Raw genomic sequence first — 27,158 nt, 5'->3', positions numbered from 1 at the left:
TTTCTAAAATATCCCTGTTGGCCTTTAAACTGCAGAGATGTAGGAAGAAAGGACACTCCTCTCAATTTGACGCTGGTGTGACTATACTTGAACACTATGTCCAGATCCAGTGTCAATAGTTCAAGAAGGTTGTTGATAAATGGAGAGGGTTCAGAGAAGAGCCATTAGAATGATTAAAGGATTAGAAAACCTGCCTTATTGTGATAACCTAAATAGAGGGAGCTTCTTCAGTCTAACAAAGAGAAGGTTAATGGGTGACTTGATCACAGTCTGTAAGTATGGATATAGGTAATACATATTTTTGATAATGGGCTCCTCAGTCTACCAGAGAAAGGTCTAATGTGATTTAGTGGCTGGAAGTCGAAGCTAGACAAATGTAGACTGGAAATAAGGTGCAGATTTTTAATGTTGAGGGTAATTAAGTTGTTCCAGTGGTTACTAAGAGTTGTGGTGGACACTGGCAATTTATAAATCAAGCCTGGATGCGTTTTTAAGATCTGTCCTAATTCAAAAGGAATTATTGTGGGGAAGTTCTGTGGCCTGTGTTAAACAGCTCACACTGGATGATCACAGTGGTCCCTTCTGGCCTTACAGTATGTGACTCTCCTCACATGTGTTGGGCTTTTGTACTGGGTTTCAATCCAGTGTCCAACTGATTTTATGCATTAAGCATAGTAAACTCTTGGAAATGGGCAGCACTGCAGCTCGATCGAGTGTGATATGTGCCATATAGTTCAGCCTGTACCGGGGGGGAAAAAAGGCAGAGGAAGCTCAAAACACGTCCCTCATTTAGTGAACCTGGCTTTTGTACATCGGGGGTCAGAGCTCGTTCTTCACCTGGCTGCAGATTTGACACTTCTGCACCACAAATTAGTGTGTGGGGCAGGTGAACCAGACTGAAATGAAGGAAAAATATTGGTTCCTCTGAATGCATCTCTGGTGCTTCCTGGGTAACGTTCCCTCAAAGGGGCAATGGGTGTGGGAAGTAACCCAGAAGGGGAAGCCTAGCTGGATGGATCCCAATGACAGACACTTATGATATTGCAATTATTTGTCCAAATGATGCCAGTTTACAAGGGTTATGTATTTAAATGAGCAAACGGTGGGGGAGGTGTTAATAGCTTACCTTGGACCCTCAGGAGTGATCAGGAGTGACCCTTCCCCTACTGTGATACTATTGCCAGCCCTGTGTTCCATTGCTCGGCTGGGGAGTCACCGTGCTTGGTGCAGCCTGTCAGCCTCTCCTACCCCCATGCCTCGAAACACGAGAGCGAGGGCGGGTTCAGCTGCTGGACAGCTGCCAGGTGACTCCGTTTCTCTGGTTCTAGAGGCCTCTTCTATACTGGCATTTTTCTTAGCCTCTCCCGCTGTTGCTGTGTCCCTTGTGCAGCCCGCTGGTGATGGCATGTGGTGGGTAGCTGCAGTGTGTGTGTTTTGTCCTGTTGCAGAGTGCGCCAGCCAGGAGGCAGCTCCCAGGAGAAAGCTGGTGCCCTCCTTCTCTTGCATCGGCATTAGGGGGCAAATGAAAGTGTGGGGGTGGGGCTAGCGTCGAGGAACACTGAGTCTAGAAAGGTGGGGGTATGTGTTTAGAAAGGGGTCTGAAGGTTAAAGGGAGGGGAATGAAAATCATCTGTCCAGAGGAAAAAGTGAACCTACCTGCAGGGCTGGTTCTAGGGGCAGGCGAGCAGGACAGTTGCTCTGGGCGCCAGCTTCCAAGGCGAACCGTATTGCTACCCCACTTAAATTTTTGTTCCACTCTGATTGACCAGCTGCTTTTGTACTGCTGATTGACTGGCTTTTTTCCCTTCAGCTGTGTGTGCTGGATGCCCACACATGTACCCAGGGGTCAGGTGCAATGGCACTTGGGTGGCTAGCTTGAGTCACCACTCGTGTCACTGCAGCCACATTGCTATTTTTAGCATGCTGGCTTGAGCAGAGTTAGAATCACAGAATCTCAGGGTGGGAAGGGACCTCAGGAGGTCATCTAGTCCCACCCCCTGCTCAAACAGGACCAATCCCCAATTTTTGCCCCAGATCCCTAAATGGCCCCCTCAAGGATTGAACTCACAACCCTGGGTTTAGCAGGCCAATGCTCAGACCACTGAGCTGTCCCTCCCCCCATAAGTACTGTGCGCTAACCCATTGTGTCACTGGAGCCCACGATTAGGGGCTTGTCTCCTTGCTTAAAGGAGTTTAGTGCATCGGTCTGCCCAGGCTGGGAAGCACCCTCCCAGCTGCAGTGTAGATGTGCCCTTCGGGAATGCTAGAGGTATGAAAAAAAACTACTCAGAGAAACAGTGCTTAAATCTGGCCTTAAATGATTCGGAGTGTTTGTGGTGGACACTCCACAGCTTTGTGAGTCTAGAGCACCATTTCTCAAATGTGGCCACCAGGAGGTTTCCCTGCCGCCACGGCAGTTTCCTGTGCAGCATGTTCTTTGTTCGGCAGAGACTTGAAGATTTTTCGCTTTCCTCTCTACAACATGGGAGGTGGTTTGCCTGCAGGGAGCATTTGGCCATATCTCACCTAATCAATTCCTTTTACTGCAGGGGTCTCTGGCATTACATTACCTGCCTTGATTTCTCTGTTCTGTCCCTGTGGCACATGGTTTAAACTAAAACGTTTCAGTCCTCAGAAGGCTAAAGTCTCTGGGCTTAACATAGGGGTATCTAGGTGGAAATTAATGGCCTGTGAAATATAGGACAGCCTAGATGATCCAATGGTCCCGTCTGTCCTTAAATTCTAAAACTATGAATTTTAAAGTGGCTGCCATTCCTGACTCGGGTCAGCAGGGTTGGAACCTTTAGCTCCATCAAAGAGACCAATGCCCCTTAAGTTAGTGGAGTAATTGAAGGCAATAGTAAATCATCTATGTCGATTAACATTCAAGGAGAATGAGACACACACTTTTCACAGGACACACAGGATTTCACAGATATTTGCTGTCTGCAGAGGAGTGGTGACTCAGGAATCTTGGATTTCATTCCTGGCTCTGGAGGGGGAGTGTGCTTTGTGGTCATAGACTCTTCGGCCCTATCCACTCCAACTTGTCCTTACCCCAGTCCTGTCTCTTCCCCACCATTTGCTTCATACCCCAGTTCCATTCTCCTTGCCTATCCTGTCCCACTCCTCAGGCTTCTCATCCAAGTCCCAGTGTCTTTGGCCAGCCCTACTCTCTCCCTCTGGGATCCCCATCTGAGTCTCAGTCTCCCCCCACTCCCAGTATCTTTGTTCAGTTAGTCCCAGTTGCCCCTGGAAAGGCACTTGGAATTAAAGTAACTTTGCTTGGAGGTGGCAAATGCATGGAACTCTGTTCACAAGACACTTTTGGAAACTGATGCTACCTGGTCACCTGACATTAGTGAGGAGTCAAACAGGACCCCAAGACTTCCCACCACGCTGACAAATCGGAGCTGTGCGCTTTCTATAGAAGGTAGCGACAACGTTTTGGCTAGCTCTTCAAAGTGTTTCCTCTTTCTTGTCAGCATTGCTTCAGTCATGTCTAGGTTCAACATGGGCCAGCTGCTCTTCATAGGGGAGCTCATTTCCTGTCGGAATTCTAACACTTGAGGAGTGGTGGTGATTCCGTCCGTCGAGGTAGGTAGTAGAGTGTCAATGGCGTCCTGGGGCAGCTGAGCCCATGGCGGCTCTCTGTGCTCTCCTGTAGCTATTGAAGGAGAGTGGGATAGTATGGATCCTTGTGGAATCCCACCTTTAGGGAGGAGGAGCAGTTACCTATCACCATTCTCTGAGTTCTGGTGGAGAGAAATGGTTGGAACCAATTAATTGTAATTGAAGGCTGTCCCATAATGCAGACATACAGGGGGACCAAATTAAGATTGCATCAGGAACCTTAATTCTGGCATTTCCTAACTTTTGAGTGCTTGATTTAGCAACCTTAATGCCCTTTGAATGGGGTGTGTGTGCACGCATGAGTAAGAATGAATGTTCTGGAAATGGGGGGGGGGGGAGGGGGGGCGATGAGGAAGCAACTGTAGGGGAATATAGGGGAACCTAACTAGCCATGATGTCCATTCCCTGGATAAAGGCAAAGTAATGCATATCGGAAGGAAAACAATAAACTATTTGTACACCTTATTTTATGTCACTGTATCAACTCAGAAAAAGGATGTGGGTGTCATTTAGGACAGCTGAACGGAGACTTCTGCTCAGTGAGACGCTGCAGTCAATAAAGCAAACAAGATGTTAGGATGCATAGGAAATAGGCTGGAGAATAATAGCAAAACTATTGCAATGACCGTATATAAATCGGTGGTGCAGCACCATCTGGGTATTGAGTGCAGTACTGGTCACTTCATCTGAAAATGGATATTGCAGAATAAGAGGGGGTTTAGAGAAGGCAATGAAAATGATCAAGGGCCTGGAAAAACTCTTATATGAAGAGAGATAGAAATGACTGATTGCTTATTTTATTGACTTTAATCATGTCCCCTCTTGTCTCCTTTCTAAAAGGTAACAATGACCTAGAGAAGGTAGACTGGGAGTTTTTGTTCACCCTGTCTTGTAACACAAGAACAAGGAGACATTCAATGAAATTAAAAGGTAGCAAATTCAAAATTGATAAAAGGAAATATGCTTTCACACAGTGCACAGCTAAACAGTGGAACTCCATTGCCATAGGCTATCGCTGAGGCCAGAAACTCAGTGAGATTCGAAAAGATCCCAGAGATGTCTTCAAACAAAATACCAAACTCGTGAGGTGCTACTTTTTTGATCTAGTTAAAACTGGTGGAAGTGTGTAGGCTGGCCTGCTAAAATAGCAGTTTAGCCATGCTTAGGGCTTCTGCATCTGAGTTGCACTTGTTAGCATTAGGAGATATGTAAGAGAGGAACACATTGCAAAACCTCTATGCACTGGGAACCTTAGACTGCTAATACTTGTCTTTTGAGTCTCGCTCCTCCAACTGCACGATTTAATGTTGAGGGTTCTACAGTAGAACCTCAGAGATATGACACCAGAGTTACAAACTGACCAGTCAACCACACACCTCATTTGGAACTGGAAGTACACAATCAGGCAGCGGAAACAACCTCTCTCTCTTCCCCCCTCCTCCCCCCCCCCCCAAACAAAGAAACAAATCCAGTACAGCACTGTGTTAAATGTAAACTACTGAAAAAAGGAAAGCAGTATTTTTCTTTTGCATAATAAAGTTTTTCAAAGCTGTATTATGTCATCTGGTTTCTGTGGTGAGGAAAGAAATTAGGGATTTCCAACTCTGGAGATGTGCAGTTGTCTAGCTCTCCTGTGTGAAGTCTGCACTGCATGCTTACGATGCACTTGTAATGACTGATAAAGTTGGTTGGGCTCACTGCTGTGGAGGTCTGATCCAAAGCCAAATGAAATAAGTGCAAAGCTTTCTATTGGGCTTTGGATCAGCTCCTACCCAAACCTCAATGTGGCTTCTTCTGATGCCTCCCTGCCACTGGAAGTCTTTGTGGCAATCCGCACTCGACTCCCGATGACTTGGATGCAGTGTGGTGTGGGAGTAGGGTTTCTTTGTGTGGCACATGCTAATTCGTTACAGACAGAGCTCCCAGCCTGGTGTTTGCGCACAGGCTTTATAGAGCTCCGGCATCTCCTTAACTTGAGGATCTGGCTTCTCATCCAGACAGAGAAATGGGGGGTTGGTGTTAGTCCCAAAGCCTCTTGGTTCCAGTTCCCTCTTTTCCCAGCAAATACAGGACTTGCATATGCTTTGCCTGAGTCTGCCTTGGTCTCTCTTGTATTGAGAGATCCTAACTCCTGTTGCTCACCACATCATGGGACTGCAGTTTCCTCTCAGAACTCTTCAGCCCTCTCTACTGTTCACTCTTTCCTCTAAAATAGCTGAATTCTAGATTGAGCAGGGGCAGCAAGTTCCAGGAAAGGGCGCTGTGCATCCTCCATCAGAAGCTGCCTTGCCTTCTCCTCGGCCCCTCCCCCAAAGGGTCTTTGCTTTCTCTTTGCAGGATTTTCTTGAACTGTGTTTTATGTCTAAGTCAGTTCTCTCTTAAGCAGAAGTGAAACCAGTTTGAGGCAAGAACAGAAGCGGCTCAGTTCAGAAGATTAATTCTCTGGGGGAAGGAAACCAAAAGCTACAATGGCATATAGTAGTTCCCTGGCTAAGCTGAGCTCTGAGGCACTCCTGTACTGGTCACTAGTGTCACATCTGTAGCTGATCTTACACAGTCCCCTGAATGTGCTTAATCCTTCATATAGACTCGTCAATTCTGTGTACTGCAACACTGATCCTCCTCAGTGTCTGATCAGCGCTAAGAAGCGGTCTGGTGCCTGGCTGCTATGTGGCACTGCTTTGGCAGCTCTAACGCTTATTCCTGACTTCTTGCTCCCTTTCCTCTCCCTGGCTCTTCTCAAACAGAAATGAGAGGAGGACATGGCTTTTAACTGTCTCATGCTGCCTAAAAAGGTCCCCTTGAGAAGAAATTTCCTGTTCAATACAGAGCACAAGATCCTTGTGACACTCTGGCCCAGCACGGCCCCTGAAAGGTATGAGGATGTGATGCTGTTTGTTCAGAACTCACTTGCCTAGGGAGTCCCTTATCCATTACTAATAGCCCACTGAGTTGACCTACTTAGTGTGCCTTGTGAAATCTGCTAGATGGGTTTACACATCTCGTCATCTTGACACTTTGGGACCGAAGGGAGCTGCAGACTAAACCACTGTCAGCTTGTGTCTTGAAGAGAAGATGATGTCCCTGGATGTGTCCATTTCCCCCTCTCTCTGCACACCTGTGGTGCTGCCCTCCGTTTGGGATAAAAGTACCTGGGACTGGTAAATTGCTGAACAGGCTCCAGCCAGGGGGGAGCGTCAGCCCCAACGCAGTAGAAGTCGGTGTGATTGTTTTCACTGATATCTCCCTACTAATGAGGGAATAGATAATCCCTGCCTGAGACACTGACCTTTGAGGAGCCCGTCGGACCCAGCATCTTCTCTCCCTTCTCCCCCCAAATCAATCATCTTCAACCCAGTTTTGTCTCTAGCCATTCTATGCAGGGCAGCTGTTCCAGTGGAAGCGTTGTGGGACATAAATGCTGAATCAGATGCTAAGAGGATGTGGGGAGCTAGGGCGAGAATCCTCAGCTGTTTAAAGCTGAAGTCATGTCTGTGAGTGGCTAGAGCAGGGCCTTAGTTTCCTATGTCTCCCCACCTCCCTCACCCCCACACAAAGGCCTTCTCTTCATCTATGCTAGGCACCCACAAATCCCACCAAAGTCAATGGGAGCTGCCAGTGCTCAGTACCTCTGAAAATTGAGTCATCATTACTGACCTGCGTGCACCACAGAGCAGTATCTGAGATACTCAGACTCTGCATAAGTGGGGTACCAGCGGAAATATACAGAGAACTGTTGGCAAATGTTCATTTTTTTTTTTTAATGGGGACAGTTACCCTTACCAGACTCCCAGGTGGGCCAAGACACCATTAAGTAAGGATCTTACACCAGCATCACCCCAAGGCAGCCTGAGACCCGCTTGTCTCCTCGCATGTCTGATCTTTTGCACTCTCCAATGCATTCAGGGTTGTGAAAAAACAGACTTTTCCTAGGGGAGACAATGCCAGTGCGGCGGGTTTTGCTCATTTTGTTGGACCTTTGATTTATTTTTTCACTTTTTGAATGTCTTGCGTCACTTTTAATGATTTTATAGGCACAAAGCATACCTGAAAATGTCTTTGGATGCTAGAAACACTCTTGTTTCAATGTGTGAATGTAGACTTTTATTCGGAAGTTAACAAGGGAAGTGATGACAGGCTCTTATGCCCATCAGGAATGTGTAAAGCTGGTCAATTCGTTGCGTGTTTTTCAGTCTTCAGATTGTTTAATGCACTAATGGTGGCTTCTCCTTCCTGTAGTTAATGTGAAAGCTCTGGTCAGTACTGATCACCAGTAATCAGATATCTCAGTCTGAACTGTTGACTCTCCAGGCCTGAAGTAGACGGCACAGTGGCCAGCATTTGAATGGTCCAAAGTAGCCAAACCAAAGAATTCTTTTGAACAAAGATATAGCTCTTCTCAAGCTTGAGTGGGTGGATGGGAAGGACTCATGCTCATCTCAGAGCAGAGACGAAATGTGTAATTGAATGAGACCTTGTCTAGTGAAGTGGAAAAGCAGAAAATGGAATTAGGCGATTCTGCAGACGAGGTATTCTCCATGCCATTATTTCTGGGATGAAGCTACAATGACAACTTATGTCATTGGTCTAGACCTCCCTCCCCTCCCCCCCCCCCACTTCCATTTTTTTGTTCAGGTTAGGGAAATTCCCTTTTTCTGTGTGCAGAATTGGGTGGACTAGGGTGCTGATTCTTGATCATCCTTCCTGCATCACGCTTAAGTGCTTGGTCCTGGGAGAAGGAAATATTCTCTGACTCTTTCCTTCCCTGTCCTGCCTGTTTCTCTGCATACAGTGCACACAGCAGGGCTTGAGTGGAACTTGGTCACAAGGAGGCAGTAATTCCACTGCTTCTCCCATTTGACACTGGAAACATACTTAGTCATTCTGTGCTTTGTCTGAGGGAAATATTGAAATGGAAATATGCTAATTTCAATGGAATCTGCTCCAGATAAACAGCTGACACATGAACCACCGTCAAAGCTGAGGATTCTCTTGCAGATTTCTGCTGCCTTTACACATATCTTTGAGTAGCTCCCTAAATTTCTAAACTGATTTTTTTTTTTTCAAGGCCAGAAGCGATCAATGTTGAGCATCTAGTCTGACCTTCATAACACAGGCCACAGAATTTCCCTGAATTAGTTCCTGTTAGGAGTCCAATCGCTGTGGCTGAACAAAGCACATCAAGTTGGAATTTTTTTCTAAAAGGTTTTTTTTTTTAAACTGCTAGTGGTGGAGAATCCACCACAGCCCTTGGTAGGTTGTTCCAGCCGTTAGTCACTCTCACTGTTTAAAAATAAATACAAAATTTACCAATTGCTCCATATTCCTATAGTCTGCATTTGCCCAGCTTCCACTTCCAGCCACTGGATTCTGTTGTACCATTCTCTGCTAGACTAAAGAGCCCTCTATCTAATTTGGAACATCGTCTAGAAAGATGACTTAGCTGTTAGGCCCTCCCCACAGAAGTCTTGAGCTGCTTTATGTAGGCATTTGTTGGAACTACTAAAAGCTAACTTTTCTTCTCATGAACTAAGAACATAAGAGGAATTTTTCCTGTTGATCAGTGTTGTGGGCATTCACTGAAATCTTCTTCTAATGTACAATGTAATATGTTGTCAAAATGCGGTAGATACAGTAGGGAGCGATTCTGCACATGTGGGGGATGGACAGGTTGAGCTAATTGTGCTTTTCAGTCTCTGATTTCTGTGACTGCCCTGCAATGATCAGTCCAGAGTAATGGAATGACCAGGAACTGCTCTGTTCTCTTGAATTTTAAACAAACATGTGTCCCGTGCTGTGAGGTGCTCTGTTCCATCCAATCCCACATAAATAGGGGAAGAAGGCACTTGATTGGCCCCCCTGTTTGCAGCATTTTCTCTTACTGAGTATGGCCCTATGCTGAGAGCTGCTCCTCCTTGTACATTGGCTCCTTTTAAACTGCAACTTATCTATGGCTTTCCATGTACACTTCTGTAGTGAAACATGTGTGGACATTAAGGCTTGTGGGGAAAAAAGTTAAGGCTAGCGAAACAAGTGACTGTTGCCAGAAGTGCAGTGGCTCAGTGAGGGGCGAACATTGGCCTATCTAACACCTGAGAAGGGGGTGGGGGGTGACACTCATGACTTCAAAATGACCGTCTGAACTTTTTCCTTGTCTTTATTGTTGAGATCTTTTGGATATATAAATAATCTTGTGGTAAAGAAGGAAGATCCTGCCAAAATGACTTGTTTCCGAAACGTCTGCTCTTAAGCTTAGTCATACAGTCCATACAGGTCATCAGGTGACCTGAATTGTATGAGTCTTAGTGTGCAAGGGAACTAACTAATGAACTCATGAATCAGTGATAATTATAGTTTGTAAAAAAAATCACATGGAAAACTAGGGAGGTATTAGAAGTGTAGAGCTCAGCAAACTCCGTACTGCCTTTCCAGAAAAGAAAGAGCTGCCAGGATCATTTAATGTCCTGTATCCCCTAACTCCTGTCCCCAGTAGTGCATTTTTTTTTTTCTTAAAGAGGCTAATGGAGCCATGAGCGATGGGCATTGGGAATTTGGAAAGTACAAATCTTTCTGGACAAACTTGGTTGCTTTTTTTGGTTGCTAGAATCTCATGAATGAGCAGGAATCTAATAGGTGAACTGCCTCTTCATCGTACACGCTGAAGCATAAAGATGGGTTTGAAAGTCAGCTTTTGACTATGTAATGGTTGATGATTTTTAGAAGGAAATCCATGCCTACTCTGGGTTATGAATGGCAATTGAGTAGAACTTGTCCACTTCCCTGAATTCTGACCCTGGGTGGAGTCCTGTAGTGTGGTCCAAGTATCCGGAAAATCTCCCTGACTGCCAGATGTATTGTGCTGTAGAATAGTTTCCCCAAGGAAGTGGTGAACGTCTAGTAAAACTAGACTGAGGACAGTGCGCGTACACATGCCATAGGGGATATTTCTGCGCTGGGAGTGGGACTGGATGATCCAGCAGGTCTTCATCTCTAACTCTTGAGTTTCTGAATCACCTGATAAACGGTTGCTGGAGGAACCAGAGTTTCAGCTGCTGAACTAGAACTTTGACTGTTTAATTTCCAGACTGGGCCAGGTGCAGAGAAGGGCTGCTAGGCTCACCATTCCCATGAGTGTCCTATCTTGCAAAAGGAGACTGAAAGAGCTTGGTTTGTTTAATCTAGCAAACCACAGGCTGAGAAGGGGCTTGATAAATACATCAGGGGCTGCTCTAAGGAGGAAGAAGAGCTATTGAAGCTGAAGGACAATATGGTACAAGAAGAAATGGGAATAAATTGAAGCTGGAAATGAGAAGCAGGTTTCTAGTCAGTACTGGAGGAGTGCAGGTCTGGAACAGCCGCCCACTAGGAACAGTGGGGGCAAGAAACCCGACTGATTTTAAGATGGAGCTTGATCAGTTTATGAACAAGATTACATGTCAGGTTTGCCTGCCATAACAGGGACTGGACCTGGTGGCCCAGGAGGTCCCTTTAGTGTGACATGTTCTAAACATAATGTCGCACTAAGGCATCAGCCTCTGAACATGATCGTGTTGGCTCTAAATGGCACCAGTTGGTCTGTCGTTCATGTGGGATAAATCCAGCCCGAGTTCCCTCTGGTGTTCTAGTCTCTACCCTAGACCCGAAGAAGAGCTCTGTCTAAGCTCAAAAACTGGTCTCTCTCGCCAACAGAAGTTGGTCCAGTAAAAGATATTGCCCTCACACACCTTGTCTCTTTAATATCCTGGGACCGATATGGCTACAACACCACTGCAAACAATCTCTACCCAACCAGGGCAAGAGATGGCATTTAGATCATAGAAGCATAGAATATTAGGGTTGGAAGAGACCTCAGGAGCTCATCGACTCCTCAGGAAGGTTGCCTCTGCGCAAAGCAGGCCCAACACCAACTAAATCATCCCAGCCAGGGCTTTGTCAAGCCAGGCCTTAAAAACCTCTAATGGTGGAGATTCCACCACCTCCCTAGGTAACGCATTCCAGTGTTTCACCACCCTCCTGGTGAAAAGTTTTTCCTAACATCCAACCTAAACCTCCCCCACTGCAACTTGAGACCATTACTCCTTGTTCTGTCATCTGCCACCACTGAGAACAGTCTAGATCCATCTTCTTCAGAACCCCCCCTTCAGGTAGTTGAAAGCTGCTATCAAATCCCACCCCCTCACTCTTCTCTTCTGCAGACAAATAACCCCAGTTATCTCAGCCTCGCCTCGTAAGTCATGTGCCCCAGCCCCCTAATCATTTTTGTTGACTTCCACTGGACTCTCTCCAATTTGTCCACATCACTTCTGTAGTGCGGGGACCAAAACTGGATGCAATACTCCTCACCAGTGCCAAATAGAGGGGAATAATCACTTCCCTCAATCTGCTGGCAGTGCTCCAACTAATACAGCTCAATATGCCATTGGCCTTCATGGCAAGAAGGGCACACTACTGACTCATATCCAGCTTCTCATCCACTGTAATCCCGAGGTCCTTTTCTGTAGAACTGCTGCTTAGCCAGTCGGTCTCCAGCCTGTAGCAGTGTATGGGATTCTTCCATCCTAAGTGTCCTTGTTGAACCTCATCAGATTTCTTTTGGCCCAATCCTCTTGTTGTCTGGGTCCCTCTGTATCCTATCCCTACCCTCCAGCGTGACTACCTCTCCCTCCAGTTTAGTGTCATCTGCGAACTTGCTGAGGGTGCAATTAATCCCAACATCCAGATCGTTAATAAAGATGTTGAACAAAACCAGCACAAGGACCGACCCCTGGGGCACTCCGCTTGATTCCAGCTGCCAACTAGACATCGAGCTGTTGATCACTACCCATTGAGCCCGACAATCTAGCCAGCTTTCTATCCACCTTATAGTCCATTCATCCAATCCATACTTTAATTTTCTGGCAAGAATACTGTGGGAGACTGTATCAAAAGATGCCCTCTTCCCAAGTGCTTGGGTCTCTTTCTGTATACGTAGGGAGTGGGTGCTTCTGTAGCATGTCCCCCTGCCCTTTAACTTGCCCTGGTGGAACGAGTATTCCACCTGTGTCACACCGTGTCTTAGTAAGCGTGTCATCCGGTGGTCCCATCTTTTTCCCTCAGGCTCTGTGCTAAATGCATTCAATCTATAGATTCAGAGCAGGCTCTTCTAACTGCCAGCCCTGCAAATTCCACCTGGCATCCGGGAGTCAAAGTGGGTACTGATTGCTTTGTGCGTTAGCTGCAATAAAAGTTCCATAGGCTGAGTTCTGCACTCAGAGACTCCTGGGCAACCTTCTGGAGCATGTGTAGGTGTGATGCTGGAACTCCACAAAAAATTGTGTTGATGCACAAGAAGGAATAGATTCCCCCCCTCCCTCCCCCAATTGCTCTGTTGGCTCTGTGGAGCAATAGGAAGTAAAAAGCAGTAAATACTTTTATTTTGTCACTCAAATCAGATTTGATTCTGATGCACACACGGAGCAGATATCTGAGGATAGAGGATGCCATTTTACATTAGGCCTTTCTATGAACTGCATCCACACCTGGGAAAACATGCCTGGAGGTCAGGGCAAAGCTCAGGCTTGAGGTGCCAAAGTTCCTTTAGTACAGACAGTCTGATTCCATTCCATTGGCTCCCCAGATTCCCTGTATTAAGGAGACTCTGTTTCTTATCTGGTGAGTATTGGGAGATGCTTGGGTACTCGGATCAAAGCCAGACCCTCACATCCTCAGCCGTGAAGACAGATGCAATTAATTCATTTGGTTTCTCCAAAATGGGCTTATCGTCCTTGAGTGTTCTTTTAGGATTTTGATCGTCCAGTGGCTCCACTGGTTGTTAGCAAGCTTCCTGCTTCTGATGTACTTAATTTTGTTTGCTGTTACTTTTTGAGTCTTTGGCAAGCTGTTCTTCAAATTCTTTTTTGGCCTTCCTAATTATATTTTTACACTTCGTTGATCAGAGTTTATGCTCCTTTCTATTTTCCTCACTAGGATTTAACTTCCACTTTTTAAAGGATGCCTTTTTGCCTCTCATGTGTGCGGCTGGTTTTTATGGTGGGTTTTTTTTTTTTTTTTAAACTTCACTGTTTAGCCATGGTGGCACTTTTTTGGTTCTCTTACTATGTTTTTTAATTTGGGGGTATACATTTAGGTTGAGCCTCTATTATGGTGTCTTTCAAAAGTTTCCATGCAGCTTGCAGGAATTTCACTTTTGGCGCTGTACCTTTTTAATTTCTGTTTTTAACTGACCTCCTCATGTTAGTGTTTTGTGTTGATTCTAAAATCTGCCTCTCTGCTGCTGAGCTCTCTCCCTCCATCCAGTCCAGTATCTCACGGCTTGTTCACACTTGCAGCGCTGTAGCACTTAGTGAAAACACTACCTATACCAGGGCTGGGCAAACTTTTTGGGCCAAGGGCCACATCTGGGTGGGGAAATTGTATGCAGGACCAGGGCAAGGGGTTGAGGTGCGGGAAGGAATGCAAGGTGTGGGAGGGGGTGCGGTGTGCAGGAACAGGCTCAGGGCAAGGGATTGGGGCAGAGGAGGGGTGCAGGGTATATGAGGGGGCTTAGGGAAGGGGGCTGGGGTGCAGAGTGCATGAGGGGGCTCAGGGCAGGGGTGCAGGAGGTGTGCAGACTGCAGGAGGGAGCTCAGGGCAGGGGGTTGGGGTGCAGGGGGAGTGCGGCAGGGGGCTCAGGGCAGGGGGTTGGGGTGCACGGGGATTGGGGTGCAGGCAGGGGGCTCAGGGCAGGGAGTTGGGGGGTGGGGTGCTGGAGGGGTTCCGGATGCAGGCTCTGGCCTGGCGCAGCTTACCTAAAGCGGCTCTGGGGTGGCAGCGGCACGCACCGGGGCCAGGGCAGGCTCCCTGCCTGCCTGCCCTGGCCCCATGCCGCTCCGGGAAGGGGCCCTCACCACGTCCCTGCGTGGCCCCTGGGGAAGGGGGGGGCACAGGGCTCCGCGCGCTGCCCTTGCCGTGCCTCCAGGGACCGCCCCGAAGCTCCCATTGGCCACGGTTCCCTGTTCCCGGCCAATGGGAGCTTCAGGGGGCGGTGCCTAGAGGGGCCCCAGGGACATGGTGCCAGCCGCTTCTGAGAGCGGCGTGGGGCCTGCGGCACCAAGGGGGGCAATCCCACGGGCCGGATCCAAAGCCCGGACGGGCGGATCAGGCCCGCGGGCTGTAGTTTGCCCACCCCGACCTACACTGATGGAAGAGCTTCTCCTGTCAGCAGCTCCCCAAGAAGCTCTCCTGTCGATACAGAGCTGTCTGCACCGGGGCTAGGTCAGTAGAACGACGTTGTTCTACTGAGTACGTAGGCCAAGCCTCAGCTGGCCTTCCTGATGCCTCTTGGGGTGCTCAGTCATCACCTTGAGGCTCCATCTCCTCTTGCTCCTTTCTCAGCACTGTGGGCAAACTACTGTCCTCCCAGCGGTGCAGGCCAGTAAGCTGGGTGTCAGCTGTGATGAGTCCTTCTCTCTAGACCTGCACTTTCAAACTACTTCTAAGTCTTTATACGACATCTCTGAAATCCAGCCTTTCCTCTCTGCCCACATAGCCAGATGCCTGTCGAGGCCTCAGCGTGTCCCACGGTGGCTGCTGCACTCCTGCTCCCCTCAGGTCTGGACACACTGTTGGTGCTGAAATCACCACCTTGGCTTGTTGCTTGGACCCTGTCAGCCCCCTCTGCTGCCGCCCATTTACCCGTACAAGCTTCTTGCCTTCACCTTTCTTAAGGCCCCATCGCTTGACCCCATCCTTGTAACTTATAACGTCATGGATCCCTACCTTCCTTCTGCCAGTGTTCCCAGGCTTCATTGCCCACCAGTCAGCTTCTCTCTTACCCACCTCTGGGCTGTTTCCCATTGTCCTGTGTGGTTGGAAGGGTGGGGGGAGTCTCCCAGGTAAAATCCAAGCAGCCTTTATCACAACCTTCTCAGGTTGCTCCAGACTCACCCTTGCCCTGATGGTGATCAAAGCTAGGCAGGTGACAAGCTGCGACTACTCCTCTCCCCTGTCTTTCTGCACTCCCTTCCTCCCCTGAAATACTACCCGTCTGACCAGATGCCTTGTTCACCAGGTTCTTTTGCTTGCTCACATCCTCAATTCTGCCCCCTTCCGTCCTCTTCTCTTGCTGTGCCTTTATGTTGTGAGCCTTCAGGGCAGAGATTGTCTGTCTGTGTTTGGACAGCACCCAGCACAACGGGGCCCCAATCCTGATGGCCTTTGGGTGCTATTGAAACATAGATATTTATTTACAGGCAAAAACCAAAGACAAACAAACAAAACCTGTTCAAAGCTATTTAGGTTACTACATCGAGCACTCAAAAGTTAGGAAACACCTGATTTACAGTTGTCCACATAACCTTAATTTCATTCTCTTGTGCATCCATCCTCACTCAATAAGGCAGGATCCCGTGGAAGAAAAAATAGCATGTAATCATGGAACTGAAGACTGTAGCATAGTGGATATGCACAAGGGTGCGAAACTAAGGTCGCTTGGGCAACAGTAAATCTTGCATTTCCTAATTTTTGAAGTGCTTTACTCTGTAACCTAAAAGTTCTTTAAATGCACTTTTTTATGTAACTTTGTGTGTGTGTGCATGTGTGGTTTTTTGTTTTAAAGTTGGAGAGGAAAAAAATAAAAGCAAATTTATATAGATACAACTAGAACAGTCTCTCTTGATGCCTCATGAGTGGGCTTTGAACCTTGGACCTTCTGCAGTCCAGACTTCTATCACCTGAATTACTGGATTAGCTATATTAGCTGGCAGCAGGAGAAGGCTGTTTTGTCTCGGAGGTGTGGACTGCTGGCTCTGGGGTGATGTAGGAGGATGGGGTACTCCTCTCTCCCCACCCCTGTAAGTTGAGGGAGCACCGGCTGTATGTGGTGTCCCCAAGGGAGGGAGAAATGGGTCACTGGGACCATATGCTGAATCTAGGCAGCTCTGCTCTCTTTTCCCTGCCCTCCACATGCATGTTCCCCACCCCCACATCACCAACTGTTAATTTTACAGCTGCTCTTGCAGCTCCAGGCCCTCTCAGCACAATGTCTGCTGTCACCGTGGCATTGTGAGTTGGGTGTTGTCATCCGTTATCTAGGAAGGCTGCCAACACTTCCCTGAGGACTGCGGGAAGGGGAATGGAGACTAAATGATTTATAACTCAGGAAATGCTGAACTGAAATTTAAGGAAGAAAGAAAAAGGCATTTGTGTCATGGAAGGAATTTCCACTGCTAAATATCAAAGGCTTTCTGCAAACAGGTGTGAGAACGTCGCAAACAGAGTCAGAAAAATACCTTAGAATGGGACCGTTTAGGGAATTTAAATATAGAGATTGCTGGAACTAACTCGCTCCATCTAGCATCATAGGTGGGTGGATCAACTAGAAGCCCATCTGTGTCTCTTTCACCTGTGTAACTTATGTGATGCAATCCCACCAGTATCCTGCCTCTGCAGCCCCTGGGGTGTGATGAAAGAAGTGGTGCACCAGTCAGCTGAGGGTTTCTGGCAATGGGGTGGAAGCTAGTTTCACACCCACTTAAGGTGGAGCCAGTCCCTGTTCAGGCCACACTCCTCTGGACCTCTACATAAGGGACGTGGAGTTCTTTCACCTTGCAGCTTGTGGGTCAAGGTTGTGGACGGGATCCTGCCCAGGTGTCCATAGAGTCTCCTTGCTCCTTGGTGGTGGAGAAAGGGGTCAGGCTTGTCCCCAGCTCTTCCATGGCAGAGCAGTGACTAGCGCAGGCTATGACTGTGCTATCCCTGACCCTAGTGCTAATGATGTGACTCCTGCAGCAGGGCCCCAGGAGCCAAAGAGGGCATTCCCTCTTCCTTTAAATGTCTTGTCTCTCTCTTAGGTATCGGGGGCTAACGCTTGTGCTGACGTTCCTGTTTTATACCAGTTTCCATCTCTCTCGCAAACCCATTAGCATTGTGAAGGTAAGTGCTGTACCTGGAGTGTAACTCGTAGAGTGGCCCAGTGCTCATGAGATGAGATTTCTGCTTCTGTAATTAGTCCTATTCTGGCCAGCTCCCCAACCCTCTGTTAATGCACGAATCTGATGGTTTTGCAGAGCCTTCCCCTGCCAGTACATGCATCCTGCCAATGGTCCTGGCGCACTAGTGTCTCTTCCTAGTGCACTTTACTAAGAAATGTTTGGGCAAGGGTCAGGGAGAAGAGTTCTCCAGACTTTCTCTTTGGGCGGCTTTTCAGCTCCTCAGTCACCCTGGCAAGGCTTTTCCCTTGAGGAGGATCTGTGTCATGAAGGTTCGAACCTTCACGCAGAGGTGTTAAATACTATTTCTGGTGCCTGAAACGTGGCCAAGCAGCATCAGGGAGACTTCAGTCAAGACATCCTAGGCATCAAGGGTGCTTAAAAGGCACTAGCTGGTGGGGGCGGGGTAGCCCGAGGGCATGGAGAAGCAGAGAGCACATGGGCCGGGGGTCTGGGAATGTCTGGGAGGTGCTGGGTTGGGGACAGACTGTGGGGTGAGTGTGTGCAGGAGGGAAACGAGAAGCAGGAGCTGCCTCTTGTTCTTGCCTGAAGATGATGCCTTTTGAAGGAGACCTGGGCTCTTCAGCATTTTCTTTCCTTGTTCGGTCCACAGAGTGAGCTGCACAGCAACTGCTCTTCTCCCCGCAATGACACCAATAGCACCGTGTGGTGTGACTGGGCTCCCTTTGGTAAGAGCTTCCTGACTGAGTGCCGTGTGCCTCCTGCCCAGCTCCTCTGGATGGCTGCGCTCCGAGATGCAAAGAGCTCAGGAGTGCGCGGCTCCCTTCCCTCGCATGCCACGGGGCAGCCAGGAGAGCTTCACCTCTGAGCTCAGCATCCAGAGCTAGCCACAGGTCACTTGGCCCAAGGTCTCCAGGAAGGTGTTTGGGTGGGAGGCTCTAATGGCTGGGCAGAACTTACAGTGACTGCTCAGACTGCCTGGCTGGGACCCCTCATTATCTTCCCCTAGCCCATCCATGTCCCTCTGCCACACTCCCCATGCTGCTGTTGCAACCCTGGCTTTGTAGGAGTGCTGCTTGGGTAGACCTTGGGGCCAGCAATTTCCAGTGCCTCTGCATTGCCTGTTGGGGCCCCAGCCCCTTCTCCAAGAGCAAGCCATGACTGAGCCTGCGTGCCTCTGCCCCACACTGTGACCCCAGGAAGTCCGATCAATATTAAGAATTGGCAGTGCTCTGGCAAATAGACTTGTAACATGGTTAATGACCTTACTCAGGAGCCTTAATGTGTTTACACAACGCACTTATGAGTCTCATTAGCGCGTTAGCTGAGGGTCGGTTCCCAGAGTACCTGGGTTTGGCAGTTGCTAATCGGAGCCAATTGGAAGCCATTAACCAGCTGAGCAGTGCCCAGTGTGCTTTTTGCCTCATGTCCCAGGTACAAAGGGCAGATGCCTAGTGGAAAACAGGCATGTAACAGAAGCCACCAGAGCTGGTCTCATAGTGGGGTGTCCTGGCATTCAGAGAAGGTGTCATTTCTGAAAGCAGTGGGGTTCCTCGATCTTTTCAGGCAGGCGCCCCTTGCTCAAAGTAATGTTTTTGAAACTCTCTTACATTTACTGTAAAAGAGGGTAAAAAGCATCGCCATGTGTACAGCACCAAGCCAACGGGATGGAGTGGTCGGTACATGCTGCGAGGTTGACAGAGAACACTTCCCCGTGAAGGGTCAGGATGTGCGGGAGTGAGAGCCTCTGTGCTTTAGATTGTAAGAACATAGTCAATGTCTCATTCCTTTCATGTCGCATTGGTTGAGAATCACTGGCCTGGAGGAATGAACTCAGGAGGCAAAGTTCCGACTTTGAATCCCAGCTCCGCTGCATTGTCCCATCCCCTCTTTGTACCTTCAGTCCCCTTTGGTAGATGGGGATAATTATACTTCGTTTTTTGAAGGGTGGGGTGAAGAGCAGTGAGTTAATGTTTAAATACACAAGGTTCCGCTCCACTCTTAAAAATCTGATCCCTGAAGCAGTGAGTGAGGCACTCAGCAATTCAGCTCTGAGGGTCTCTGGGAGCACAAAGCAGGAACCTGCATTGGGGTGGGAGTGGGAGAGAGCAGGATCCCCTGTGGATGTGAATGAGATGCAGGGCTTCTCTAAAATATAGGCTTAAACCCAGAAAATATAGCTTGCAGCAAGCCCACCTTCCAGGTCTTGAAGCATCCCCGCAGTGCTGGGGTGGGGAGAGTGGGCAGAGACTGCAGTTGGGAGTCCTTCTATTCCAGCCTGTTGCTCTTTAACACGCTGGCTTCTGCCTGCATTGTCACCTGTTTTCTAGATCAGGCTAACTACAAAGAGCTCTTTGGTGCCCTGGACAATGCCTTCTTGGTTGCCTATGCCATTGGAATGTTTATCAGGTATGGACTTCTGAGCACCACCAGCATGTGGGGAGGAGACGGTTACATCTCAGATCCTCCCCCAGATGCCTCATTGCTTCCTGTTGGGGTCACCTCCATTCCACACGCCCCATGAGAGCTTTCCGACTGTATAGCTGCCAACGGGTGTACTGGCTCTTGCATCGGGGTGGTATTTTTGCCTGGCTCAATGACTGTGGTGTTGTGGACGAAAGCTGGGCCAGACATTCTGATGCTGGCTCCCTACATGCCCCTGGGAGCCTCAAAAGCACAGGACATGTAGCATAGCCAAAGGCTGCTACCTTGCACCCCAGAAGTGGCTGCATGTCAGTGGTGCATGAGGCTGTTGTAAGCCGTTCTGGGATGTGCTGGGTGAATGGTGCTGTATGATGCCAACGACTGGCTGTTAAGAAATGGAACATCCCTTGGGGAGCTAGACCCTGGCAGAAAGCTGCAGCATCAGTGCTCTTCGGTCATGTCTCATGTCAAGCCGAATGGGGACCGAATGGCTAGGCAGCAGTTCTGCGGAGAAGGACCTAGGGGTGACAGTGGACGAGAAGCTGGATATGAGTCAGCAGTGTGCCCTTGTTGCCAAGAAGGCCATTTTGGGATGTATAAGTAGGGGCATAGCGAGCAGATCGAGGGACGTGATCGTTCCCCTCTATTCGACATTGGTGAGGCCTCATCTGGAGTACTGTGTCCAGTTTTGGGCCCCACACTACAAGAAGGATGTGGATAAATTGGAGAGAGTCCAGCGACGGGCAACAAAAATGATTAGGGGTCTAGAACACATGACTTATGAGGAGAGGCTGAGGGAGCTGGGATTGTTTAGCCTGCAGAAGAGAAGAATGAGTGGGGATTTGATAGCTGCTTTCAACTACCTGAAAGGGGGTTCCAAAGAGGATGGCTCTAGACTGTTCTCAGTGGTAGCAGATGACAGAACGAGGAGTAATGGTCTCAAGTTGCAGTGGGGGAGGTTTAGATTGGATATTAGGAAAAACTTTTTCACTAAGAGGGTGGTGAAACACTGGAATGCGTTACCTAGGGAGGTGGTAGAATCTCCGTCTTTAGAGGTTTTTAAGGTCAGGCTTGACAAAGCCCTGGCTGGGATGATTTAACTGGGAATTGGTCCTGCTTCGAGCAGGGGGTTGGACTAGATGACCTTCAAGGGTCCCTTCCAACCCTGATATTCTATGATTCTATGATAAGCAAGAGGAAGGGAAGACGAACTTTGAACTGGCCTCCCGGCACTGAGACTAAATTGATTTCCCTTGCCTGCTTCAGTCCAGTGATTCCAAGCTCCCCAGCTGACTGGTCTATATAGACATTTCCCTTTCCCTTAGGCTCTGGTTATTGCTTGGAATGGGTGTGGGTGTGGAATGGATGTGGCCCTAGCTTGGAATTCCAGCCACTTTGTTCTGTTCCTAGAATGCAGACTCTCCCCTCCATTGGAGCTTCCTGTTGGGTTATGATGATGATTTTGAGTGGCGTTTACCCTTCCCCTGCCCCAGAAAATAACCCTGTGGGGTTAAGAAATGACTTACGCTCCAGCTTGGTAAAGCATCCATTACGGGTGCTACAGGCTGTGGGCACTTTAGCAGGTTTCTTATCAGTTTGCTGTTTGTGACGGCAATTGCAGGGGGTTCTATCTGAAATGTGTCCAGCCTGTTTGAGAGGTCAGGTTGGTTTCTGTGTTGATCTGACCTGAGTGGGATGGCGGGGTGGTCTCCGGTTTGGGTGCAGCTGGGAGGAGACCATGTATTAGGTCTGTCCTGGGGACGCTGCATTGGGTTGGTGACTTATGGCAGCTGGCCTCAGCCAAGATGGCACATAAATGGTAACATGGCCCAATGCCTGTGAGATATGACTTCAGCAATCCACACCGAGACAACCAGAGCCATTGAGAGGGGAGGGGGACTCAAAGAGCAGAATATTAGGAAGGTGCCATGGTGAGGAGATAGAAGGCCCCATCTAAGGCTCATTCTGCTCACGGGTGAGAGGATCAGGATGGCATTTTTGGTTTGGTTCTGAGTTTTGTTCCTGCTTGGGAGGAAAGTAGCTCTGTGTCCCTGGAGTTCAGACATCCCCTTCAGCCCTGCTGCATGCAGAGATGGGCCTCGCATTTCACAGAGCTGGGAAGGCTGTAGCCTTCCATAAGCATGTCCCAGCCCCTGGTTCCCAGAGGTAAGGCACCAGCCCTTGTATAAAGTATTGCTGAGCTGGCAGAATGCATGTGGGTGGCCGTTAATGGTCTTTCCCCTCCTTCCCCTCCTCTGTGCAGCGGCATCTTTGGTGAGCGCCTTCCACTGCGCTATTACCTGTCGGGAGGGATGGTGCTGAGTGGAGTGTTCACTTCCTTGTTCGGCTTGGCCTACTTCTGGAAAATCCACGTTCTCTGGTACTACGTCATCATCCAGGTAAGGAGTCCCTGGCCTTCATCTACCGTCTGTTCTGAAATGCTTCGCTGACCACAACATTGGGTGCCATCTATTGGCTGGATTTTCACTCTCTGGAAATCCTTTGTGCAGAGCAGGGAGTTCAGTACCTCTGAAGAGGCAATCAGCAAGCCAAGAGTTTCTTTGGAACTCCTCTCTGCAGGTACGTGCTGCTTCTCAGCCACTTGGAATCTTTAAACCATATCAGACTTCCCGCTAAAAGCGATGCGCTAACTCAGCCACAAGTGACGGGGCTCAGTGCAGGAATTACTGGAGGGAAGCTCTGGCCTGCATTGTGTAAGAGGGCAGAATAGTTTATCATAATGGCCTTAAATCTGTGCATTGGCAAAGCTGTAATTAAATGTCCTGGTTTAATGGGAGCAGCCTAATGTGTGATCATTACAAAAGGCTGAGTTTCCCGAGGGGAATCCTCAGCATCCTTTGAGTGTGAGTTTCTCAGTAACTTCGGGAGTTTCTCTTTGTCCTGCCTGATGGTTTCTTTTCAGTACTTACTTCTGCAGCCTTTGATGTGATCATAGAACCATAGAACTGGTAGGAACCTTGAGGTCATCTAGTCCAGTCTCCTGCTCTCATGGCAGGACTAAATATGATCTAGACCATTCCTGACAGGTGTTTGTCTAACCTGCTCTTAAACCAGCTTGGGGTTCAGTTCCTCTGACCAGCCCAGAGAGCCAGGAATGCAAAGCAAAACCACAAACCTGTACTGTCCCCATCCCCCGCACCACCCCAGTATGAAAGAACAAGCAAGGTAGCAGATACACTTGGCATGGCCAGGCATCTGCCTAAGCATGCAGAAACTTTCCATGGTGTCCTGAGTCAGTGTGAAGTCTGCAATGGATTCTCCAGGAGCTCTCTCTAATGTGGTTGTTCCAAAGTGCTAGCAAGAACAGGGCACTTCCTAGGACATTTTAAGAAATGGGAGGCTTGAAATGCTCCCAAACTTACAACAGCCAGGCTGGAGCAGAATGACCAGTGTGGAAAAGCTAGCAAGTGACTAGAACTGGCAGACTGTGTTCCTCGAGGGAGACCCAGGCTACAGAGCAGTGCCAAGGCTGCTTCTCCTTCAGGATTGGAGAGACGTTCATCTCCTCCACTCTGATTTCATCCAGAGTAGGCCGCACAGATATTCTCTGCAAGCTGATAGGTCCTGGAACAAAAACAGTTGTTCCTGTTCTTGAGATTCCCTCCTCAAACCCTCTTGCTGTGAACCACTGGAAGAAACCAAAATCTAAATAACTCCATTCAGAGGAATGTTGCTATCTCAGGCACTTCATCTGGGGTTCAGCTGGTGCACACCCCAGACCTCTCTGTGCCCCTCAGGTAGGAACAGGAAACGGAGGGGCCCTATTACCAGAAAACAACCTGTAAAGGTTCCCTAGATGTGCCACATTACAGGAGAGTAGGGAAATGTCCCTGACCCACTGGCTCTGTCCATTGCCAGTGGAGAGCAAGTAGCAGGAAATATGGATATGTCTGAACACTGATGTCCCAGATGCAGCACTGCAAATCTCTGCTTCACCAGACAGCCTGTACCAGAGGCAACTGGCACCCATGCTGATGAAATGTAACCTACTGGCAACAGCCGTGTTTCCTGAACGTGTAATTGCAGGTTCCTGTTCCAGTTCCCTGCTCCAGTTTCTCTGATAAGAAATATGCCGTCAGACCTGCCACTTTGACATGGGGTGCAGCAAAACTTGACTCCCAAATATATCCCAGCTGCAGACGGAGGCACCATTCCTCACAATGGAGAAACCTTGACTTCCAGGGCTGCGGTGAAGCTGCTCAGATTTCAGCAAAGCTGCTGCTACTGGCAGAGTTTCTGTTCTCCCAAGCAATGCCAGGGAAGCATTTCACAATGAGCTGGCTATTGGTGGGGCCCTGGGTGGGGCCCTGGCTATTACTACCTATTAAAGGATGAATTCCCAACCAGCAGTGCACACCTTAATTGCAGCTTTGGCATCCAGACGGCAGCTGCCTGGGTTAAAGGCCTTGTTTGTGTACTGCTCACATTTTGTGTTTTGACATGCCAGTGCTTCCTAAGTGGATGTTTTAGGCTGTCTCATGAGTCGGGATCTTGTGCTTCAAACACAGGCCTCCTTCTAAGTGCAGAGATACTTCTCCTCCCCCCCGCCCACCTCCTACTCCCAGTGCTTTCATACACCTATTTTCATGTCTCAGGGTGGTTCTGGCTTTATTTACAGGAGTGACTGGGATGCCGAGCATGACTTGATGAACCGTCTACACTTTAACAAGTTTAGCCTCACAGCCTCCCTGTGAAGTGGGTCAGGTTTATTAATCCCAGTTTACAAATGGAAAACGAGGTCACGGAGAGAAGTGACTTGTCCAAGGTTACACAGCGAGCTAGTGGCAGACTGAGAATCTGCTCAGTAATCTCGTGCCTTAGATCCAAGGCTCTCCTCATTCCCTAGGTGGTGGGGGCAGTTGGAGAACGCTGTGGTATTGAAATAAGGCAAAATAATTTGAAAGTTCAGCTCCTGGAATGACATTCAGACAGAAATATCACTGAACCCCCGAGGAAAGCATTGCTTGGCACTGCAAGGATTCCCAGCCTCCAGGTGGGGTACATCAGTAGCTTACATTCCTGATGCATATAAAATGGCCCAGCAGGGAAAACATACCAGCTACTCACTGAAAAGGGTGGGTGCTTTCAGCATCCCAGACATACTGGAGCAGTCAGCCCTGGGCACAAGGGAGGCGATATTGGGCTGAGTATGGAGCCAGGGATTAAGAGTTCTAATCCCAGCTCTCTCATTGACTCACTGCATGACCTTGGGCAAGTGACAAGCTCCCTGCTTCTGCACACCTCCAGCCAACTGCATGGGGTGAGGGGTTCTGAGGATTAAGGCCACAATTTTCAAAAGCAGGAACCTAAAGTTAATCTGCCCAGTCTGTATTTAGGTTCTGGAATAAATGTCCTGACTTGTCAGAAGTGCCGAATTACTAGGGGGCTGTTGGGTGCTCAGCATGTTTGAAAATCAGCCATTTTGTTTAGGAGTCAAAAATACGTACTTGGGACTGAACTTTAGGTGTCTGGTTTTGGCCTGTCCGATTTGGCATCAGGGACTGGTGTTTTCCAAAGAGCACGGCAGTGTTTCCCTTTAGTGAAGGAAACAGCCTCTTCCACTACGAGCAGAGGTCTGTGGAGACAACGAGAGCTAGCGGATGTTGTGTCCCTCTGCAGTGAATGCCTGCAGCTCCATCCAGATGGAGGCCTACTTCCTATGGTAGCTCCATGAATGTCCTTGTAGCGCTTCTGAAACCTGCCCTGCATAGTTCCCTTTACTGATTGGGGTGAAAGTGTACCTGCACTACTCATTGGCCTTCCCTACGACTGCATGGAGAGGGTGGGACTGGCATGCTTTTAACTTGGGCACCAGCCCTTCAGAACGACTGCATACTTGACTCCCTGAGCAGCCAGGGTTTTGGAGAAAATGGACTAGTGGGCCATGGAAAATGCAGGAAAATGCATGGAAAATTTCCCCAGGAGGCGCAAGTTACTTGGGCAGTATGGCACCAGTAACCCCATAGGATGTAGGCACTGCTTTGGATGGTAGACTGTCTACTAGACAGCATCTGCACTGATGAGTCTCACCTCTGGCTCTAGAATGACTTCCTTTCCCCCTTGCAGGGAGAGGGATTTCTTTCTTTCCTATATTTCGCCAGAATTGCCTGGTACTGAGGTATGATTTCAAACTGCTCAGTTTGCCACCATGCTCCTGTACTGAGTTAGCTCTGCATTTACCTCGGTAACCAGTGGCAACCCTGAAATCCAGAAGAAATGGTCAGGTAGGGATGTCTTGAGATGCCTCAGACAGAGCTTCTCCTTTGGGGTGGGGAGGCTGGCTGGAGTGAATGGCCTGAGCATGGTCAGGGTGTAAGGCACTGATTCGGGTGGTGGATATGTGTGATGGGCTAATGAGAACACCTCTGTCCTAGTGGAGGACGAAACTTTCCAGGGGCGGGGGTAGGAGATAGCACAGTCTGACATTGTGACTCTATTGCATGGCTTCTTGACACACCTGCTGTCTCCCCACTAGATCTGCAACGGTTTGGTGCAGACGACTGGCTGGCCATCCGTGGTGACGTGCGTTGGGAACTGGTTCGGAAAGGGGAAGTGAGTCTGTTTCTTAATCTCTCAGGCTTTTTGTTGTGACTTCTCTCAAGTGTTTGTTGCTTAATCCCATCCCCTGAGGAAGTGCCTGATTCATACCCTGGCAGAGGCAGGAAACAACACCCGGCACAGAAACCTCTGGACTAACTTTGGTCATGGTGGCACTGTCAAGGCCTGGCCTGAAACTCACACCAGGTCCTACAATACAGCTTTTTTGCGTGGCAGGGGAGACCCTAAAATGCTGAGGCTTCCCAGCGAGGATTGTAGCACCATTAAAGAGGCAGCTACCCTGAGCCGTTTGCCAAAGTAAGCTCTGTGCACACTGCATGTCTCCCTATGTTCCTTCCACTCTGCATAGCTGCCTGTCAGTGCTTTGGGGCAGAGATTCCTGACTTGTTCCAGCACTGAGGGCCTGTCTTGGGAAGTCATCAGTGCTGAGAAGAATGTTTGTTTACCCAGCAATGCCTTGATAAGCCGTTGCCACCTTATTGTATATGTCAGCAACTAGTGATCATATGTGTTGCACCTGCTGGGCCCTCTGTCATGGTCAGATGGGGTGATGAGCACACACCCTGCAAACTGGTCACGCAGGAGCCTGTCTCT

The 27,158-nt window shown here is 48.7% G+C and overlaps 1 protein-coding gene across 1 annotated transcript in view; it reads left to right on the top strand.

Moving 5' to 3' along the window:
- The window catches only part of SLC37A2 (solute carrier family 37 member 2), a 65,664-nt gene that overhangs the window by 11,855 nt on the left and 26,651 nt on the right, over positions 1 to 27,158 (top strand). Inside the window, exons 2-6 of the mRNA XM_077839771.1 lie at positions 17,463 to 17,544; positions 18,214 to 18,289; positions 19,892 to 19,970; positions 22,249 to 22,384; positions 26,482 to 26,558. Coding sequence (XP_077695897.1) covers positions 17,463 to 17,544; positions 18,214 to 18,289; positions 19,892 to 19,970; positions 22,249 to 22,384; positions 26,482 to 26,558 — 450 coding nt within the window. The remainder of the gene's footprint in view (positions 1 to 17,462; positions 17,545 to 18,213; positions 18,290 to 19,891; positions 19,971 to 22,248; positions 22,385 to 26,481; positions 26,559 to 27,158) is intronic.

This window comes from Eretmochelys imbricata, chromosome 22 (genome assembly GCF_965152235.1).
Source record: "Eretmochelys imbricata isolate rEreImb1 chromosome 22, rEreImb1.hap1, whole genome shotgun sequence".
In the NCBI taxonomy this organism is placed as follows: domain Eukaryota; kingdom Metazoa; phylum Chordata; order Testudines; family Cheloniidae; genus Eretmochelys; species Eretmochelys imbricata.
The sequence above is the reverse complement of the archived record's forward strand: the minus strand, read 5'-3'. Positions and strand labels throughout refer to the sequence as shown.